At 47.0% G+C, this 21,510-nt stretch overlaps 1 protein-coding gene across 3 annotated transcripts in view; it reads left to right on the plus strand.

The window, feature by feature from the left end:
- ST6GAL2 (ST6 beta-galactoside alpha-2,6-sialyltransferase 2) overlaps window positions 1-21,149 on the plus strand; it is a 67,028-nt gene extending 45,879 nt beyond the window's left edge. For 2 of the 3 annotated variants that reach the window (XM_057558640.1, XM_057558639.1), the window contains exons 3-6: window positions 1,064-1,161; window positions 2,563-2,664; window positions 5,617-5,791; window positions 16,380-21,149. In XM_057558640.1, coding sequence (XP_057414623.1) covers window positions 1,064-1,161; window positions 2,563-2,664; window positions 5,617-5,791; window positions 16,380-16,633 — 629 coding nt within the window. In that variant the 3' untranslated portion in view covers window positions 16,634-21,149. The remainder of the gene's footprint in view (window positions 1-1,063; window positions 1,162-2,562; window positions 2,665-5,616; window positions 5,792-16,379) is intronic. The other variant, XR_009009978.1, reaches the window with a different exon arrangement.
- The last annotated feature ends 361 nt before the right edge of the window (window positions 21,150-21,510 follow it).

Raw genomic sequence — 21,510 nt, forward strand, 5'->3', positions numbered from 1 at the left:
GAAAATTGGAAGTATTGGGGGGGTTTGGCATCATTTATGCAAAGCATAGATCGTGTCGAATCTGGAGATTGGCAAACCTTTCTTTTCTTTTTTTTTAAGAGCCAGGTAGTAAATGTTTTAGGCTGTGTGAGCCATAGGGACTTTGTCACAACCCTGCTGTTACAGACGACAGATAAACACCAGTGAGTCTGTGTTACAGTACAACTTTATTTACTAAAATATGCCATAGCTTGCCGACTCCTGGAAAATTTCCCCTAAAAGAATGTTGTAGGATTTTTGGATGGCATGTGTTCCAAAAGTATAGTGATTTTGATGCCCAAAACTGGCATCCAAATTCTTCTGAGTTCTGAGCTTGTGGAGAAGGGCAGGCTATTTCGTAACGTGGTTCTAATGCTGGCATGCCCGCTGAGTGCTGCTTAGGGAAGGTGGAAGCTACCTCCCAAGGAGACCCTCAGAAGGGATGGCAGATGCGCAAGAAGAAGGCCGGCTGCTTTAGGGGCTGGTGCAGGCTCTGGCCACAGTGCATGCAGCGTGGACCTACAAGGCTCTTTGACAAATCAGAGATACGTTATCGCACTTCTCACTCTCTCACAGACAGGCTTTGTTGTTTGCTCCAAGTTAAATTAGGAACGTGCATGGGGTTTTTGAAGCTGAAGAAAACGCATAGAAATTCCCTATCGCTGATTAACTCTGCTTTCAGCCCTGTTTCTGGGAAACACATTAGACTCCACAAAGCAGTCTAGATACACACATATGTCTTGAAATTTCCTGTGTAAAGCATGTCTTTAAAGACCATGAACACATACCAAGTATCTAAATATAACTTAGATGATACAGGACCACTTGTAATGGATTGATATGTTTTTATGTTTATTTGCCCCCAGCCAGGAGCTCATTCTAAATAAATAGTATGCCAAACAGTGTGTGTGTGGGTATCTGAATTTTACTGGGGTCTAGTTAGCTTTAGGTATTGAAAGATTTGCTTTCAGATATTTTCCTAGATTATGCTGATTTTTATGCAGAGGGAAAAAAAGAAGTAAGTTTGTCACTTATGTGCCCTCAGATTCCCATGATGCAGTTTTGAGATTTAACTCTGCTCCTACACGTGGCTATGAGAAGGATGTTGGAAATAAAACCACCGTCCGCATCATTAATTCCCAGGTAAGATGGGTGGACTGTTTTCACGGTTTTCACGGTGGACTGTTTTATAGGTAAATAGCTTAACTGGGTGAATGAAGAGAAATCACCCAGTTATCCATGACCACGACCTTGCTTATTTCTAAAGGTCTTGTAATTATAAAGAATTAGGGAGGGAAAATGCAGAGAAATGGGAATTCGTGTGTGCTGTGAGTAGGAAACAAGAGTAAATAAGATCAAAAGGAAAAATAAGAGTAGAGGTACAAATATATATATGTAGCATATTGCATTTTGTGAACTGAGGAAAAAAAAAGGTAAACAGAGTAAATCATGGGGATGGAGGGGAGAAAAGCAAAGGAACAGAATTCAAGGGTCAGAAGAACAGCTCAGAAACTTTACTTTGTTATTTGAACATTTTAAAAAGGAAAATATCTCTTTTTTGTATGTTCTCAATAAGAATGTTTTCCAAAATTCATAGCAAAATTAGTCTCAGAACAAACCACACCAATTTCTAGAGTTCCAAACTGTATAGAAAAAAACGGGGTGATGAGCGATTTATGGTGAGTTTGTTGCAGAACCAAAGACCAGCTTTCTTCGTCGGGCTCTGGGCTCGCAGCCTGCAGAGGTGAGAAACAGGCTCCGGTTTCCTGAATTCAGAGATGCCACTGATTGAAGATTCCTCATCTGTCTGACGACAGCTTTTAAGAGAGGAGGAGATAAGCCCCAGCAAATTAAAATACAGGTCCCTTGTGAGATACACCCTAACTTCAGAAATATTAAAATGCCAAGGAAAAGAGGGCATCTTAAAAACTGTGGGAAAATTCCATCTTAAAAATGAAGCAAATCAAATGCATCCTTTTTCCCCCAGACTATAGTTGACCAAAGGTGATGATTGGCAGGTGAGACTGAAGGACTCACTCAGGACCAGAGGGGGGACAGTCATACCGGCTGGATTCATGTCTCCTGGCCTCTGGGCCCAGTTTGTCCTGAGGCTGGCACTAAGCAGGTGCCTAAGAACCCCGTCCTTCTAGGCCTGCAGGTCTCTCTCCAGTGGCCAGTGAGGGCAGTTGTCGTTGATGGGGTCTTACTCAGCCAGGAGTTCCATCAGGATGGCTTGCGGGATCTTAGTTCCCCGACCAGGGATTGAACCAGGGCCCTCGGCAGTGAAGGCCCGGAATCCTAACCACTGGACCGCCAGGGAAATCCCTGGTTCTTTTCTTAAAAAAGAAAGCCCTCCTTTGTCTAAATATTTCCTGAGTGCCTTAGTGTGTAAAGCCTGCCTCTCTCCCGCCCCCCAGAAAGTCTGAGGAACATTTATTTTTTTTCTTGCTCCAAAACTCCTTTTTAAAATTTTTACCTCTTTTTAAAATATAATTGTGAAGGCCCAAACCCTTGTTTTGAAATGATTCTGCTATGTATTTGCAGATTCTGACCAACCCCAGGCATCACTTCGTTGACAATTCGTTGTATAAAGATGTCATCTTGGTGGCCTGGGACCCAGCTCCTTATTCTGCAAATCTTCACCTGGTGAGTATTTCCTTGGTGCCCCTACCCTTGAGGGTCAGACAGTGGCCTCTGACCGATACGTAATGGGAGTGAGTCAGGGATGAAACTTTGACAGGCAGAATGAAACCGAGTGTGGGTGCGAATGAAATTCACATACGTTCACACCGTTTGAGTCCTGGTTGCAGTAGCACCCTTGCTGAGCAAAGTTCCTCTGATGCTGAAGTGTTTTTCTGAAGGATTTCAAAAACAAAAACAAATGTACAATGTCTAGATGTTCAGAAAGTCCTAGCGACACCAGAGGTTGGGCTGCTTAAACTCCGAATTTTTCCATTGTGAGACGGTTACATCACCTTTCAAGTAGTTACAAGACCTTTTGAAATACATGGGAAGTTCTTGGCAAGAAAGGCTAATCTTTGTGAACCCTTATTATTGAAATGGAACGTGTCACAGGCTTTTCCTGAGTGTGCCACTCTTGGCTTCTGCCTCCAAATCTTTTTAATCTTATACGATACAGTGTAAACAAGGTTATTACTAGCCATCAAAATATAAGCAAGTTGGGGCTTCCCTGGTGGCGCAGTGGTTGAGAATCTGCCTGCCAGTGCAGGGGACACGGGTTCGAGCCCTGGTCTGGGAAGATCCCACATGTCGCGGAGCAACTGGGCCCGTGAGCCACAACTACTGAGCCTGCGCGTCTGGAGCCTGTGCTCCGCAACAAGGGAGGCCGCGATAGTGAGAGGCCCATGCACCGCGATGAAGAGTGGCCCCCGCTTGCCACAACTAGAGAAAGCCCTAGCACAGAAACAAAGACCCAACACAACCAAAAAAATAAATAAATAAATAAATAAATAAATAAATTATTTTAAAAAAGGAAGCTAGTTTTAAATATATATATATATATATATATATATATATATATATATATATATAAAAGCAAGTTATCAATACATTCACGGCCTCTCTACTTTTGGTGAAACCTGTCATGAAGAGTCAGCGCACTTGTTCTGAAAGGGGGCTGGGAAGATCGGTTACGATTTAGCCCCGTGAGCGATGCTGTCAGCTGTGCCAGTGTCTGTGGACTTGTTCTGCCGTGACCCGAGAGGATGCCAGCTTCCTAAGATGAATGTGGGAACAGATCTCAGCCCCACCAGGGGGTAACTATCCAGGAGAGCTGCCCACAGTCGATGGTCCCTCTGGAAGGAGCATTCTGTCACCATGCGTCCTAAGACGGAGGCTGGACACATACCCGGCATGATTATAACTGTTCTCAGCCAGGAGTTCACATCAGCATCATCTGGAGAATCACTGTTCAGAGTATCCGTCAGAGCCCATTTCCCAGGAATCCGGGCATGTCCAGCCTCCATGTGAGGTTTTTTGTTGTTGTTGTTTTTTAAAAATATTTATTTATTTATTTATTTGGTTGCACTGGGTCTTTGTTGCGGCAGGTGGGCTCCTTGGTTGTGGGATGCGAACTCTTAGTTGCAGCACGCATGTGGGATCTAGTTCCCTGACCAGGGATCGAACCCGGGGCCTCTGCATTGGGAGCACAGAGTCTTCACCACTGAGCCACCACCAGGGAAGTCCCCCATGTGTGTTTTCGAGAATGCTCTCTGGTTGATTCTCCTACACACCATCTCCTGAGAACCAGCATCAAGTGGGTGTTTGAACCTGTCAGCTTCCTTCCAGCCTGAGGTTCTGCGGTTGTAAGTTCTGACAGCTTTCTTGCTGTTGGTGGACCCATGAGAGCCTCCGGCTGTTGGCCCATGTTCCCTCCTGCACGGGAAGCAGCCCAGCCCAGGGCACAGGGCTGTCCAACCGATGGACGTGGGCACAGGGGCTTGGCTGCTCTCAGGGGCACGGGCTCCGATTCTGCTGTGTGAGGGTCTGGGGGAGACGGCGCAGACTCCGAGCCCCGGGGTGCCCCTGCTTTCCCTCTCCCTGTCCCGGGGTTTGGGGGCACAGTTCACTAAAGATGATCTGGCCCGTCCTTGTCAAAATTTTTAAAGCCACAGACCCCATTCAACCAGGGACTCTTCCTTGGGATCTTCATCCGAGCCCATCTTTGCCCGAGGTGTCTGTTTGAAAGGACGGTCAGAGCCCTATGAGCCAAGCCTCTCCCCACACACCTCCAAATCCCATTTCTCAGTGGCACCTGAGACACTCCTGAACCTTATTGTTTATTTTTTCCTTACAGTAATTTATGTGTAACCGATTAAGTGCACATTTTGATGGGTAGTAGCAAGTGTATACAGTCCTGCATCCAGCACCACAATTAAGGAACAGAATCTTTCCACTGCTCCAGAGTCCCCTGTGCCCACCCATCCGTCTTCCAGACCCGACCCGAAACCCAGGCGATTACTGACATCTTTCTGCGCTAGAGATTAGATTGGGAAAACATATTTCTGAAATACAGTGATTGAAACTACGGCCATGGGCCATCCGGCCATGTTTTTTGTTTTTGTTTCTTTTTTTTCCCTTCTTTTTCTTCTTTTTGTTTTTTCTATTTTTTTCCTTCCTTTTTTTTCTTTTTGTTTTTTCTATTTTTTTTCTTTTTTTTTTTTTGGTTTGCCCCTGTTTTTGTAAATAAAGTTTTATTGGAACACAGCCTCGCCCATTCATCTTGTACCCTCGGTGGCTGCTTTCCAAGTAAATACACAGCAGAGCCCAGTAGTTGCAGCAGAGACTCTATGGCCCTAAAACCCTGATGTGTTTACTATCTGGCCCTTTCCAGAAAAGTCCAGTGCCCCCCCCCCAGCCCTTCTCCCTCATTTTACTAAAGAATAAGGCACCAGCCCCCCAGGCCAGACCCCACCTCTGTACTCACCCCCTCATCCAGTGCAGAAGTGCCTGCAGAAGAGGGGGTCCGCATCCCCTCCCAGCCCGGCCCCTCAGCCTCTAAATACCTCCCAAGGCGGGCGCTGCCCGGCTTCCTCTTCACGGCGTGGTCCTCTGACTGTGTTATTTTTTTCCTCTTAGTGGTACAAGAAGCCGGATTACAACCTGTTCACTCCGTATGTTCAGCACCGTCAGAGAAACCCAGACCAACCGTTTTACATCCTTCACCCCAAGTTCATCTGGCAGCTTTGGGACATCATCCAGGAGAACACGAAGGAGAAGATCCAGCCGAACCCGCCGTCCTCGGGCTTCCTTGGTAGGCGGATGCCAGAAGGCGGGACGGCTGGGCGGCGGGGTGAGGCTGAGGGTTTAGCAAGTACACGTTCGTGTTAGATGATAAGAGCACCTAGAAGGTGGCTCTAGAGGGACACAGATGAACTGAAAAGGGCACGAGGACGCTGTCCCAGTTTCCAATGGGCACGTAACAGCTCCCCCGCCCAACCTTTCCAAGGGTGAAACGAGAACTGCTTTACCTTCCCTCGTGATGGTGGGTCAGGATGGGCCCGGCTGGGTGACCCCTTCGTTCCACAGGCCTCGTGGGGTCACTTGCAGGTATCCAGCTGCGTCACGGGGTGGCCTCACTCCCCTGCCTGGCCCCTCGGTGGGGACGGCTGGGAGGCCGGCTCAGCTGGACTGGTGACCGTGTGCCTGCAGGCGGTAGCCTCGCGGGAACTGGACCCTTGACGGAAGCTCAGGGCTCCTGGCAAGTGTTCCAACGACAGGAAATCGAAGCTGCGGTCTCTCAGGGTGGAGGCCTGGGGACTCTCTGTGGGTCACCGAGAGACTCAAGGGCTGGAGACCCCAGGGCCACCCGGGACCCACCACCCACTCGCGTGCACGTTGCTGACGTGGGCCCGGATCGAGGATGGGAGTTTGTGGCCAGAGGACCACACCCCAGACGTTGCAAGTTTCCTGGTAGGTCTGGGCTTTGAGTAGCCGGATTCTAGGGCCATGTCCCACTCTCTCCAGCAGACCCGCCAGCTGCGATCTGAGAATGCACTTCCTGTAACAAGGGCATCACACTTGGCTCTTGTGTATTTTTCTGCAGCCAGGCTTCGATCCACAAGTTTGTGGTCTTAACCCACTTCTTTTCCTGTGTTTCAGCCTCTTGCCCCAACATTTCCTTGGTTTTACCTGAATAAGGTAGTATTAAGGGAGGTCTTAGATCCCCTTGGCAATATGAAAGCTGCAGTGAAACCAGAAGATAGTAACTTTGTCCATAAACCACTGCTAATGTTCTCCACCCTAACTTCGATGAATTTCCATCCTGCACCTTAACTCGGGTGCACAGTAGGTCCTCATGACTAAAGGAGCATTTGTGGAGGTGACACAGGTTGGTGAACGATGCAAGGCGCAGGAGTATCCAAAGCGAGGCTTGTGGGTTTTGACGCGTGTTCGAGGTACTATAATGTGAAATATTTTACACAGAATTCAAGACAGATTAACGACGCTGCGTGCTATTTTCCTCAAGCATAGCTCCTCCCACCCATTTTATGTCGTGCCGTCAAGATGCTTTGTTTCCAAGTCACTTTGCGAAATCCTAAGTGCTGTATCTTTTGTGCGGTTTCACGGAATCCTGCGGATTTAGGGAAGAATGTGTAACGGGATGGAATGATGCTGAGACAGCATAACAGGACGCGGCCATCTGATCAAGCCTTTTTCCCATCCGTGCCTCCCCGTGAATTCCTGTGGCCAATATTTGATTACAGCGAGAGCTTGGGAGACCAGTGAGGGCTGTCAGGTACCCTTAATGTCGACGTGCAGTTTGAAAGTTTCCACTGACATAGTCGTAGCTGGAGAACACTGTTTCCTCATGTGTTGAAAGAAATCCTGTCACGTGTGGACAGCTTCCTTTCACAGCTATTTGCTGAGCGTTTGTTTGGAGTTTTCAGGGGCTGCTGCTTGCCTGGGTGGCATCCTTTCCGGGATGAAGGGGACTGCCGTTGGATGTCACTGCAGGGGTGGCGGCTGGGCTGAGTGACAGTCCTTCTCTGCTGTCACTGGGTTTCCAACCATGGGCGAGTCACTTACTCGTGTGAAAGTCCCTGCGCTCCTGGGAGAAAAGGGAGTCATAACAACACCTTTTTATCAGGCCGTTCGCAATCGTTATTATTTCCTAGCCCTGTCCCGTCCAGTAGAGCGGCTACTAGCCACAGTTGGCTGCTTAGATTTAAGTTAATTAGGATTAAATAAAAGGAAAACTTCTCTTCCTGGGTGCACGAGCCCCATTTCAAACTCTCAGAGCTATGTGCTCCCGGTGGTTCAGCCCTAGGCAGTGTAGACGGAGACCGTCTCCACCACAGGGAAGGCTGTAAAGGACAGCACTGCCACATCGTGCTGACCGCAAAAGGATGAAAGGGAGCTCGTGGAGAAGGTATCAGGGTCCCACTGGACACTGCGCCCTGTGGGTGGGGACACACGTGATAGAAGCTGTTTGCGATTATCAATCAGATTGCCTGTAGATAAATTCCCAGGAGTATGAGTGCCGAGCAAAGGGGATGGCGTGTCGATCATTGTTGGGAAGTGCTGACTTACCGCTTCTTCTTTGAATTCTGACCAGAGGCCATATTTGTCCTCCCGGGTCACAGAAGGACAGCCTTACAATAGTCAGTGCATCAGAGACATATGCCGTGAACCGTCCGCTTCTCCAGAGCAGTAGTGAAGGGATTCTTACCCCTCCGGCACTGCACCTGTATTTTTAAAATTAGAAGGAAGTAGCGTGGATCCAGGCGATTTAGCTGCTCCATGGGACCGGCTTCTCTGGAACAACTCCTTCACTTCGTTAGGGCCCTCACCCTCAGCCCGCTGGGAGCTGCTTGTTCACACATGAGGGACATTTCTCTTTCATCCCCAGTTGGATACTGGAGGTTTTCTCTCGTTCTTTGGTACTAGGAGGTGGTTTTTGACCGCACCATGGCCTGGCTGAGGATAGGGAATCATTTCCTTGGAATCCCATTGTTTCGGTGTAGCTCTCATACAGACGGATGTTGTCATAGAGGGTCCGTGAGCTCGTCTGGGGTCCTGCAGCCTGGCCGGATGGCTCTGCCACCTGAGGTAGTGGGGCCTCCAGCCAAGCAGGAGGCCCAGCTTCACCCCCCGGGGCTCGGGGCTGAGCATTGTCAGGCAGATGGGCCTGGTGCACCGGCCCGACCAGCAGCATAGAGCGGGGACCCCTCTAGCCTGCAGGGGACAAGGTCTTTAGTGTACAAACCCCCAATGCCTCCTCCTACCTCTACTGATTATATCATAAGGAATGTTTCTAGGATTCACAGATGCAAATGCTGTAATTTCAGCCTAGTTAATACATGCACAAGAATAATATGCTTAAAAACAAGTCATAGGGCTTCCCTGGTGGCGCAGTGGTTGAGAATCCGCCTGCCGATGCAGGGGACACGGGTTCAAGCCCTGGTCTGGGAAGATCCCACATGCCGCGGAGCAACTGGGCCCGTGAGCCACAACTACTGAGCCTGCGCGTCTGGAGCCTGTGCTCCGCAACAAGAGAGGCCGCAATGGTGAGAGGCCCGCGCACCGCGATGAGGAGTGGCCCCCGCTTGCCACAACTAGAGAGAGCCCTCGCTTTGAAACGAAGACCCAACACAGCCAAAAATAAATAAATAAATTTAAAATAAATAAATAAATAAATAAAAGTAACTACATAATAAATATAAAAGATTAAAAAAAAAAAACAAGTCATAACTTCCTTTCTTTTCCATTTTATTTTGAGTTTGGGGTTCTAATTTTCCAATATATCATCCAAACTCAGATGTTAACACAAAATAATAACACATTAACCCAAACTAATAAGCCGCTTAACATCCATATCTATGAGTGTGTAAAATCAATCACATTATGTTGGTCAGGAACAGTTTTTTACATTTCCCTGTAAATAGTGAATCCTTATCAAATAATACAATATAAATGAGCGAAAAACTTGGCTTTCAAGTATTATTTATGCATTACATGATTTTACTTAATATAGTAGATGCTTCTTAAATTATTTTATTTCATGAAATGCAAATTTCCAAACCACCTTTTAATTACAGATATTTTCTGGAATTATCACTTAAAATGTCATTTGTGCTCCTTCAATAATCTTAAGTATAGTTTTCATAATTTTCCATCTTATGATGAATTTATGGGGAAACCACAGAAGAGCTGCTAGATTTCCATCGGATCAGCATATTCAATACACTTAACCTTTCACCCTCACCCGTCATTCCGAAACATGTTTTGCAGTGTTTTATTGGACATGCTCAGAAATTTCTAGTTTACCTCACATATGAATTATGTTCAAGTGTTACCTGGAATGGATGAAAGCCAGTATTTTTCCCGTCACTTGCATTAGGTTCTGTTTATATCCATAGCTTATTTTGCTCCACGTTAAAAGGATCCGTTCATCAAGGAAAAAATTCTATTACTGTGAACGATTTGGGGTGTTGTTACTTTAAATATTTTGCCAGGTGCAAAGTAAGACGATTTTCGTGTGAGCACAATTAAGGTAAAGGCTCAGTGATTAAACTCTGCTGGACTCTGACACGTATCAAAGGCATCTGTGTATATGCAAAGTAGAGTTTTCTAGGGGAACCTCATTCATTCAGGATCTGTGATCATCTGAACTTGGGTGGAAGTTTGCTTTTTATCCAGGTTTTGGACAAATAAATGAGTGTACATACTGCTTGTTATGCTGAGTCATATCATGTGACATTTTTTTTTTCATGTGACATTTTATTAAGACCAGTTGAAATGCTTTTTAATTGGTTTGATAATTATATTGAATTATACAATATTTTAAAACCTGTCATTTGGCAAATGAGTGCCTCTTGAGTCATAATTGCCCAGGAAAATTTGCACTTTTTTTTCTTCAAATGAATCCCTCCTCATTTGTAAAAACTGGCCCAAAAACTTAACATTAACTGAATTATGAATTATGGTCAAAGATTTTTAAGAACTGGCTGCATGCCCATTCTGATTGACTTGGAAAAATACATTAAAAAGTGTCTCAGTATTGAACCGCCCATCAAAAAGTCTGGCTCCACGTTGAAAGCAGTAAAATTTTATTAGTGATGAAAGCAGTTACTTTTTGGTAGTCCATAAACAAAATTATGTGACATAAAAGTTCCTTAAGTGATTTAAAAAAAAAAATTCTTTACTGAATAGCACAGCATTAGATGGTTTGTATTCATTTCGCTTTTTGGGTAATCCTGAGCAGTCCTAAGAAAGGAAATGAAAAACACACAAAAAAACATTTTTAGCATAACCAGCTGTGAATTCCCCGTGTTGGCCTGGCATCGGGAAATGATTAGGAGCTAACGTGATACTGTGAATTTCCAGGTATATACGGCATCTGTGCAGAAAAGAGCCACCGTGGCAGGCCTGACTGCCGATGGCTGGGAGCCCTGCTTGCAGGGTTGGCCCTTGGCTGGCATCTGGAAGCCTGGGTTTGGGGAGGCCCCCTTAAGTGCCAAGGTGGGTCACTGTGCCCAGATGCTTATGCGGCAGTGGGTCCACGCCCAGCACCTGCTTCCTTCTGGAGTCTGGAATGCTGGTGTGTGCCAGGCACAGCAGGCCTGCAATAAATCGTTGGCTATGTGCTGCGTCTGGTGGGTCCTCCTAGCAAATCATCAAACCCAGAAGTAAGCTGGGGCCTCCCAGCACGGTACCTTGTCAGTGTACCTCAGAGAACATCTGAGGACCACGTGCTGGCGTTGACGTCACTTGTGGATGACAGAGCCCAGCATCACAGCACGTCAGAAGAGATGCTGGTGGCAGTGCTCAGACACTGTTCTCAGTACAGTAGTTAAGACGCTTTCTTCAAGTTGTCCTAAGAAATGTAGCTTATGAGCTTGCCACCTATTGTGAAACTTAAAGTTTCATTCTTTAGTTGGGTTTACTTATTTTTTTTTCTTAAAGAAACTTTAGTTGGGTTTACTTATTCTTTAGTTGGGTTTACTTATTTTTTTTCTTAAAGAAACTTTCTCCAAATCCCCAGTTTTCAGCACTGTGCCCAGTTGAATACATGTGTGGGTTTAACTGAAGAGGCTTCTAAGCGTGCTTGACAGCTCTGGTCCCAACCCTATAGGTCCCGCACTCCCTCCCGCCCCCCACACATGCCCCGAGCTGTACCAGGACTGTTACGCTCCTCCTGACACTGAGGTCCACCTAGGTCCCCTTTGCAATACATGAAGGAGTTTCATCTTCAGGGTTTTGTGTGTGACTAAGTACTCTTAACTCCTAGGAAAAGTGATGTGCGGATATAACCACATTTAATAATGATTTTCAGTATTTGTTATATGACAGAGTCTGAATCTAAACTCAAATTTATGTGTGATATCGGCCTTAATAAATTAATAAGCAGAGTATACGTATGCCAAATGAAATGACCATGCTGTCTAAAAACAAATTTAAATAAGAAAAAAATATCCTCCACCTTTGATTTCATAAATCTTGTCCACCTTTCACATGTACCAATGAGTTATAAATTGATTTTCCCTTCCCTTTGAAGGTGCTGCCATACCGATTCTGTTATCAGTACTACAGCTGGCTGTCATTTCATCACTTAAAGCAGATTCGGCTCTAGCTTACATTTTAGGGTGCTCTGGACCAAGGCTCATGGTTATAGGAACCCACAAGTTCATATGGAAGCACAAAATGAGATGCAAAAACCAGGAGGACGTACACAGATAACTCAAAATAAGACACTTCCTGAACCTCTGTCGGCCTTCAGTTTGGACGGCCGTGAACTACCTAGCAAATTTCAGTATTTCTGAAGCTCTAGAAGTCACTTTAAAATATATTTATATATGAAGATGCAAAAATATACCTATTTACTTACAGTGAAACCATAACTTTTTGCCCAGTCATGACGAAATCTATTGTCTATTTAATAAATATGTGATTTAAAATGTACTGATAGTAGTTCACTAGCAGTAAGAGGAAACCTTGTCTCTGGAAAACTTTCCAGAAAACAATAACCAGATTCGAGCACGTAGTAGACCTTTGAGGCCAAGTAGATAGCAAGGACACCTAGAGAAATTACTCAGACTTCTTCTTACTTGGGTGTGGGTAGCAGTTCAACTCTAGGTTAGTTGTCTAACACGCAGAATGTCCAGCTACTAAGGAGACACCTCCGGGATCCTTACAGTAGAGTTTTTCAAAGAATACGTGTGTGAGACCAGCCTGGTCCTCCAAGCGTGGTAAGCAGATCAGCATTGGTCCAGGAACATTTGTTATTAGTCTACGACTAGATCAGTGTAGAAATTGAAAGTATTTGGAAGGCTTTATAGCAATTTGACATAGCATGGCAACCTAATATGTGATCATTTTTCTAGTAGTTCATTGTTCGTGTATTTTACAGAAGTATTGGTCTGTGATGGATAGGAATTTTTTCAATGGCCCTTCACCACAGGTAGTTTAGGATTGCTTGTTAAAAATTCCATTTCCTTGGGAGTTCCCTGGTGGTCCAGTGGTTAAGACTCCGCCCTTGCAATGCAGGGGGCATGGGTTCGATCCCTGGTCTGGTCGGGGAACTAAGATCCCACATGCCACGTGGCATGGCCAAAAAAAAAAAAATTCCATTTCCTGGACCCCAACATACACCAGGCAACCCAGGTCTCTAGGGACGGGGACATGCCCGGGAATCTGCATTTTAACAAGCTGCCAGGTCGTCCTTTCACGCCGAAGGCTGAGAACTGCTCTCGAGGAAGGACAACAGCATCTCGCAGGACTGACAGTGGCTTCTGAAAGGCATGCACTTGGAGACCAGAGTGGCAAAGGCGACAGCTAGTGCACGCCGGTCGCAGCCCCCGTGGACGAGGCTGTGTTCCGGGCTGACAGAAACGAGAGTGTGGTTTCTAGACACAGCTCCACGCTCATTTATCAGAAGCTTTTGTGCAAAAGACACCCTTGAAGGGGACTTCCCTGGTGGCGCAGTGGTGAAGAATTCGCCTGCCAATGCAGGGGACACGGGTTCGAGCCCTGGTCTGGGAAGATCCCACATGCCGCGGAGCAACTAAGCCCGCGAACCACAGCTACTGAGCCCGCGTGCTACAACTACTGAAGCCGGCGTGCTACAACTACTGAAGCCGGCGTGCCTAGAGCCCGCGCACCGCAACGAAGAGTAGCCCCCGCTCTTCGCAACTAGAGAAAGCCTGTGCACAGCAATGAAGACCCAACGCAGCCAAAAATAAATAAATAAATAAATTTATTTTAAAAAAAGAAAAATATACCCTTGAAGCCTCTTCAGTGCGCTGCAGGAAAAACTGTTGTAATAAATATACGGAGGGAAGATGTTCCGGGTGTGAAGGATTCTGGGATGCTTTGCTGTGGTTCCTTGGGCACTGCTGGCCACGCGCCACGCGCCACGCCCAGGGAAGGGAAGGGAGGGGAGGGCGGGCGGCCAGCGCGAGCCCTGACGGGCAAACACTGAAGCGTCCTCGGCTCCACAGACACAGGCCTGTGACTCTCACCCAGAGACGCACACGGCGGAGGCGGCCTTGCTCATCAAAGGTTTAAAGTCACGGGAATAAACGAATGTAATTCTCCGGGTGCATGGCTTTCTCATCCACTGTGTCAATTCCTCATGGGAGATTTTGTGAGGATGAGGAGAAATGTACACAGAGCAGGGATACCAGGGGGGAAGGAGGGGGCAGGATAGTTAGGGAGTTTGGGATTGACGTGTACACACTACTGTATTTAAAAGAGATAACCGATAAGGACCTACTGTACAGCGCAGGGAACTCTGCTCAATATCCTGTAATAACCTAAGGGGGAAAAGAATTTGAAAAAGAATTAAAAACAACAAAAGAGGCAGAGATCTCATCGCCTGTGCGGTGCGGGCTGGTGCCCACCCCCTCGGTGACTTGAGGAGGGAGGTGCTGGTCCGCGGTTCTCTCTTGGCTCCACCTGGATCGCGGACGCGGAGGGGAGACGGGAGCCGGCAGAAGTGGGAGGAAGAGGGGGACCGACCAGGGACTTGAAGTTCCGACGCAGCTCCTGGGAACGGTGCCGCTTCCTAGACCGCGACCTGCAGAATCTCTGCCTCGCTAGGAGCGTGCTTTACTCTCAGCCACAGCAGCCGCGTGGCCCTGGAGGCACACCCTGACGCCTTCTCAACAGGACACCAGGGTCCTCTCTGTCATCCTTTCTGCTTCCCCTCCCCTCCTTCGCCCCGCCCCGCCCCGCCCCGCCCCGCCCAAGGTGGTACCTGCGGGTTCAGGCCTCGCCTCCCTGGGGACCTTTCTGGAGCCCCAGGCAAAACCAGGCCCTTCCCACTGCTCCCCTCGGCCCCTCGTGCCGGACTTTGTCCAGTTGTGGGGATTTTCATGATGCACGCACAGTTGATCAATTAGAAATACGATTGTCCTCTGCAGAGAAACCTTGTCTGTAACAGGAGCTAACTGTGTGACTTCATGTGTTTTTCATAACAAGGGATATCCTTTCATAAAAGGGCTAAGCATATTTTTTTCTTTTGTTTTCCTCTTGGGGTGTTTTTTTTTTTTTTTTTTTTTTGGCCGCGCCATGCGGCATGTGGGATCTTAGTTCCCCGCCCAGGGATCGAACCCACGCCCCTTTCATTGGAAGCGTGGAGTCTTAACCACTGGATCTCCAGGGAAGTCCGTATGTTTTTTAAGTTTAAAGAATGTTAACAAAGATGATGGTGGAGCTAGGAAAAGAACGCTCTTTAGCATACATCCAGAACGAGATCTGCTCAATGATCATATGGTTTTATAGCTATTTTGAACATTAAAAAAAAAAAGACATGAAAGCAACTTTAATATTGATAGTTCCAGTGAGAAAAATAATTTTAATATTAATTTTGAACTCTGTGTCTCCATCTCTTTCATTTAAGCAACTATTTTAGCACCAGTTTTTTTAAATTATTATTTATTTTATTTATTTATTTATGGCTGTGTTGGGTCTTCGTTTCTGTGCGAGGGCTTTCTCTAGTTGCGGCGAGCGGGGTCCACTCTTCATCGCGGTGCGCGGGCCTCTCACTATCGCGGCCTCTCTTGTTGCGGAGCACAGGCTCCAGACGCGCAGGCTCAGTAGTTGTGGTGCACGGGCCTAGTTGCTCCGCGGCATGTGGGATCTTCCCAGACCAGGGCACGAACCCGTGTCCCCTGCATCGGCAGGCAGACTCTCAACCACTGCGCCACCAGGGAAGCCCCAGTTTTTTTTATAACATGCATCTCTTTGGTATATCACAGTCCTCCTGCTGCAAATCGGTTGGACCTGCATGTCGAAGGTGGTACATGATATTCTGACTTGGGGATGCAGATCTGGCGCTGACTGTCCTTTCCTTAAGTTTGATCACTTTGTCTTTTTTTCTCCCATTCCTGGGCCCCCAGTGGTCAACTGGACGAGTGAATGTTTAATAGCATCACGTCTTAACACGCCCCCAGCCCCCAAACCGCACACATGCCACTCACTGGAAGTTAGAGCCACAAGGTGAAGCCGACAAGGAAGGGGGCACAGAGCAGGAATCTCCTGCCCCAGCCGTGCCCCTCCACCCCCGGCCCTTCAAAGACGTCCCCCACCTCGTTACCTTACCTTTAAAAAAAGCAAGAAAGCAGGTCTTATAGTCATTCAACAAGCGTGGGCCCCCAACTCTCCACCAGATACTGTGCTCGCCATTAGTGACAGAAAGATGGATGGGGCCCAGCCCTAACCCTCAGATCCTCTGCTGTCTGGTGGGAAAGACAGACTGTAAACAGACAATTCCAATGTCACGGTCAGAAGGACAGAGAGATGCGCAGACAGGGAAGACATGACCGCAGAATCCGGCTGCAGCGTGAGGGCTGACCTACCCCCTCCCGAGTCGCTCACGGCTCTGGTCTCTCCCGCAGGCATCCTGCTCATGATGAGCTTATGCGGTGAGGTGCACGTGTACGAGTACATCCCGTCCGTGCGGCAGACGGACCTGTGCCACTACCACGAGCCCTACTACGACGCGGCCTGCACGCTGGGCGCCTACCACCCGCTGCTCTACGAGAAGCTGCTGGTGCAGCGGCTCAACACGGGCGCCCAGGGCGACCTGCACCGCAAGGGCAAGGTCGTGCTGCCCGGGCTGCGGGCCGTGCGCTGCCCGCCGGGAGCCTGAGGGGCTGGCCGGGCTCCGAGTCCCGGAGATGCTGGAAGGTGCCCTGGAGGTGGCGCGGCCTTCCGTCGCCAGCTGTGACTTCGTGGTGGCCACGGGGCTCCTTCCCTTTCTAAGCCATTGAGTATTAACGACTGCTTTGAATATAGAAATGGAACTCAAAGAAATAAACTCAAGAAAGTTGCAAAAAACTTTTGTAAAGAATAGCTAGAAAAAAAGCAAATGTATAACAAATGGGTAAATAACTCCAAAATGTTAGTCTTCTCTTTCCTAGGGCTGGTTTCAGCAGCAGGTGTCAGGGATACACCTGATGGATGACACAGTTTGTACCTGGGAGCACCCATGCTGAGGGACAGTACATGTCCCCTCGACTGTGCCACTTGTACGTGCACTTGTCATGAAAGAGCCTAGAGTTGATGACGAACGTCTGCATTAGCGCCCAGGCATGTTTACACTAACAGCGGAACCCGCGGTATATCCTTCGAGGGGTCTCTAGCCCTCGGCATCCCCATCTCTGCTCCCAGCTGCCACCGAAGGCTTTGCTCTTTGTGTATCAGACACATTTCTAAAACCATAAAGCCTTCCTCCTGAGCAGTCCAAGAAAAAGCCAACCCGGAAGAGCAGCACAGGGGAAGCAGTTTGTTATCCTGCAATATTTCCTTACTTGACTAGGAACGCCCCCAGGCGGACAGGAACATCCCTGGCAGGTAAATGCAAAATCGGGGGCTGCAGGGTAGCCCAGGGCAGGACGGCCCCGGGCCACAGCTTTCCTGGCCTCCTGACCCGCCAGCCCTCCCCATAGCCTTCGTAACCACAGGCGCTGACGATTAGGACACCCCCGGGGGATGTGGGCGGTGGCTTCCAGCCTCCTTCACCCTGTGCTTCTGGGGATGCACACCTGTCTCTCTCATGCTTTTTTCTTGCAGGTTAATATCAGCTATTGGGATCCCGACGGTGATACACTGATTTTTCACTGATTCTTCCTACAGACAGATGTTTAGGAATCCCACCCTTGTTTTCACAGACCTGTTTTATGTCAGCAACATAACAAAGCCATGTAATTAAATACAGTTGTGTGAAAGCATCGCTCTTTAACAAATAGGAAACTAAGTATTAATATGTGCTTCAGAGGGAGAGGCAGTGAAAGGGAAGATTGTCATCCCAGTGTGTTAGCTGTATCAGTTGGTTTTGTTGTAATCTCAACTTTTGTCACTGACACATCAAAAAAATATATATATTTTTTGGCTGTAAATGTAGTGAAACAGAAACATTTTGGAATACCTTAGTTAAACATGCAATTTCAATCTATAACTAAAACCTATCTCAGTGGTACAGTTAAGACTTCTTGGCCATGACAATAGCAGCTTAATTAAATATGTTCTCCTTCACCGTTGTGTGAACATCAGGAGAGTTTACTGCACAGGTTTTTTGTTCCAGGATTGGTTTTTTTCCTGAGCAAGAGTGGCTGTTTGGTTGACCTACTCAGCAGAAATCGGGTTGGGTCCCAAGCATCTCCTACAGCTTACTGTTATAGTGAAGGAGGGTGTCATTGAAAAACTTCAATCATGACAGTATCCACTAGAAGCCCACTTTGAGAGCTTTGCTTCCGGATCTGTGAGACGGGATGGTAATTCTGTTCAGCGCATTGGCTTACGTCTGAGCAGATGTGGCCAGGCCACTTTCCTTCCTCGTTTCCTGAAAGAGCGTGCTCCTGTCCGGTGTCCGGTGAGTAACATTTCAGTGACTCTGGGCGCTGGGAAGTGGCTGATGCGGGGTGAGCGGTCCAGCCACCCTGGTCCCCCCCTGGACCCTCCAGGCTCTGCCTTCAGAGGCCCACGACACTGAAGTTTCTGTAATAATCTTCCTACTGGATTTCCCTACCGGCCTCCTTATGTCCAGGACAGCCCCCTCTGATGGCATGAGATCATGGGTAGAAGAAAATTTACTGGGGGTCAATGTAAATATTCAAGTTCAAAAGCCCCAGAAAACACTGCAAAGATCTTTAAGTATTGATACCGTTTCTTGTGACACATGTACTTTTAAAACGTACTTTCAGTGTCACCGAGGTTATAAGATTGAAGAGAGTAAAGAAAATTTAATTAAAAGTTTTGGATTTATTATGGCCTTAAAGACCCTTGGGAACCAAGGTCTGCTAAACATTGAGAAAATGGGGTACACGTATTAATACAACGTGGGCTGGGCATTCTTCTATTTAAAAGTTTAAATTGTTTAACTCCTTAAAAGTATTAGGAGGTTTTAGTTGACGTGCCGGCTGCTTCTAGTATGAATGAAATCAGCCCTAAGAGGCCGTGTTTCCCAGACACTGATGAAGCCCTCAAATGCCACGACGGCAATAAACACCCGGCCTTCCGTGGCGCAGTTACAGGGAACGGCGCCCAGCTGCATTTCTTCCAGGCTTCGCCTCTTCCAGACCCTTCACCCTCTGCTGAGGAGGGACGTTTGATAAACCGAAGCCATTAGGTGGCCCTTTTCTTCACTCTCAGGACTGAAGGAGGTCACGTTGCTTTACATCTCGAGGTAACTTCACTTGATCTTTTGTTGCTGCTATTGTCACAATGAAACCAACACGGACCAAGAATAACAACTCACCTGCATCCAGGCCCTTCCCCAGGTACAAGCGGAAGGTCTAACAGGTGTGGCGCCCTCACTGTCCCCAGGGACGCCAGCGCTGGTCCTGTGTGTCACCTTACAGGGCACAGGGCCCGCGGGTTGGCAGGTAGGGGTTGCAAGTAAGCATCCTGCCCCCTCAGGGCCCGCGAGGGGCTTAGGCTCATCTTTCGGTCCCGGGGTCTACCCTCGTCTGCGGGACGCGGGGCTCAAGGAACCTCGGCCCCATCCTCCCCATGTGTCCCTCGCCCTCGGCCGGCAGCCGGACCTTTAATCCACCCTGGGCTCCCCAGTAATCCTCTGTCATGGTAGTCATAGCATTTGCACAAAGCAATGCTGAAATAAACGTTAGCCTTTTCCAAATTGGGAAATGAAATAAGTGTTTAAAGCCGCCCCGGGTTACTCTGTTAACATGATCACGAGCCGGTTCATTCTAGTGGAACAGATTAATACCTGATGTTGTGGGTTGACCCTTCTGGGCAGGACCACTTACAATCACTGAATTAATTAGGTCCCATCTGGCTGCGGCAGTGGGATCGGGCTCACGTGAGTAATGGTAGGTGATGGAGGAACTTCGTGCGCACAAACGACATAATGAAAGCTCTCTCTCTCCAGCCTTTTTCTTAGAGATCAAGGCACTGGGCATGGTTGAGACTGGTGGCCAAAGGGACCTGGTCTCATTGCTGCTTAGCTGTGGGAAGAAACGGAGCCAGGAGGTGGGGTGACTATCGAGAAACACGTGACTGAATGCACAGGCCAGATAGGTTCTGCATACAGTCACTCAGGTTGTCTGTGTCGACTTCCCACTTTCTGATCCTTTAGGGCTCTTGCCCAGTGGTCCCACAGCGGATGAGGGCAGCTGCGTGTAGAAATTCAGTGCTTAGGGAAAGTGTACCTGAGTTCAAACTCGTGCTTTGTACTCCAGATATTTCCTTTGTGAAATTATTCTGCATGTTTCTGTCTCTCGGGCATTATTTTACACAACTGGTAAATTATTTTACACAATTGGTAAATGAAAGGTATTTATCTTTCAAGGAAATAAACTGTAAGTTCTGATTCTTGCTTTATTAAGTGAATGAAGCCTTTTTAGTAAGAAGAAATCCAACAAATTAGCTTGGGCTAATGGAATTTAAAGAATTAAAGATATTGATATAGTTCTTACTCTTGTTATAAAAAGTGTGCATGTAGATATAGTTATATAATTGTATATATACGTATCTACACACATGGTTGCTTTTATATTGTCTTTTTTCATCAAACTTTATTTCTGAAACCTTTACAATAAATTTTGTTTTAATTATGCAAACACCAATTTTTTACGAGAAGTAAGCAAATGTTACATATCCTTCTGTCAAACAGAAATCCAGTCTTCCCACGCACTCATATTTCACACATTCTGGCTACATTAAAAAGTCTGGCAGAAAAATTAAAAAGGTGCTCTGAGGGTAGAACTATGACCTGAAGGTTGTATCATTGCCAGAAGTCTAATTGAATTCTGACCTTTGATGGGTAATTGATCTACAGCTCATGGCTTTTGCAAGATTAGGGGAAGAAACACTTATTTGGTTCTATGGAAAATAGTCTTCTTACTTGGTAGGTTTCACACAAATTAACTGCATTGCAACTGTTAAAACCTAACATTTATGATACCACACAGCCTGTTTTACTCTAGATAAAAATCCTTATGAAGTTTTTCCAGTGGAAACCAGTGAACTTTTTTAACAGCTTTGGGAATTTTTTTGTATGATAATTTTTAAAATTGAGATGTGTACTCTTCAAATGAATTAAGGCTTGAGGTTTTCCAGGAGTCACCTTTTAAAAGTGTTTGTACACATTTTAACACTTTGATATTTTCTAGTTTGGTTTTGTATATTTTTACGTGTACACAGTGTACAGACTTTTTTCTTGTAAATAAAACGTTTTCATTTGTCTAGAAGTTTCTCTGTTTTAATTTGTAGAAGTTGCACAAAATAGTGAGCCACCCCTAGGAAAAAAATGGCACAAAGTTGAGACCTAATTGGAAGACTGTAAAAAAAAGTAACACCAGCAGGCCTTCAAACACTGAGCGTGGACACAGCCCGGCCTGAAACAGAGGTTGGGTCAGTGTTCCTCACCCAAGGGTTCACTGCCAGACCAGGAGAGAGGCCACGGCGAAATCCAGCAGAAAAGGCAAAGTTAGGCTAACAGGTCCTGATGTTGACTTAGTAGGCCAGCATTTTGAGTAACTTATTGCCTTGAGGGACGCGGCCAGC

This window comes from Balaenoptera acutorostrata, chromosome 12 (assembly GCF_949987535.1).
Source record: "Balaenoptera acutorostrata chromosome 12, mBalAcu1.1, whole genome shotgun sequence".
NCBI lineage: Eukaryota > Metazoa > Chordata > Mammalia > Artiodactyla > Balaenopteridae > Balaenoptera > Balaenoptera acutorostrata.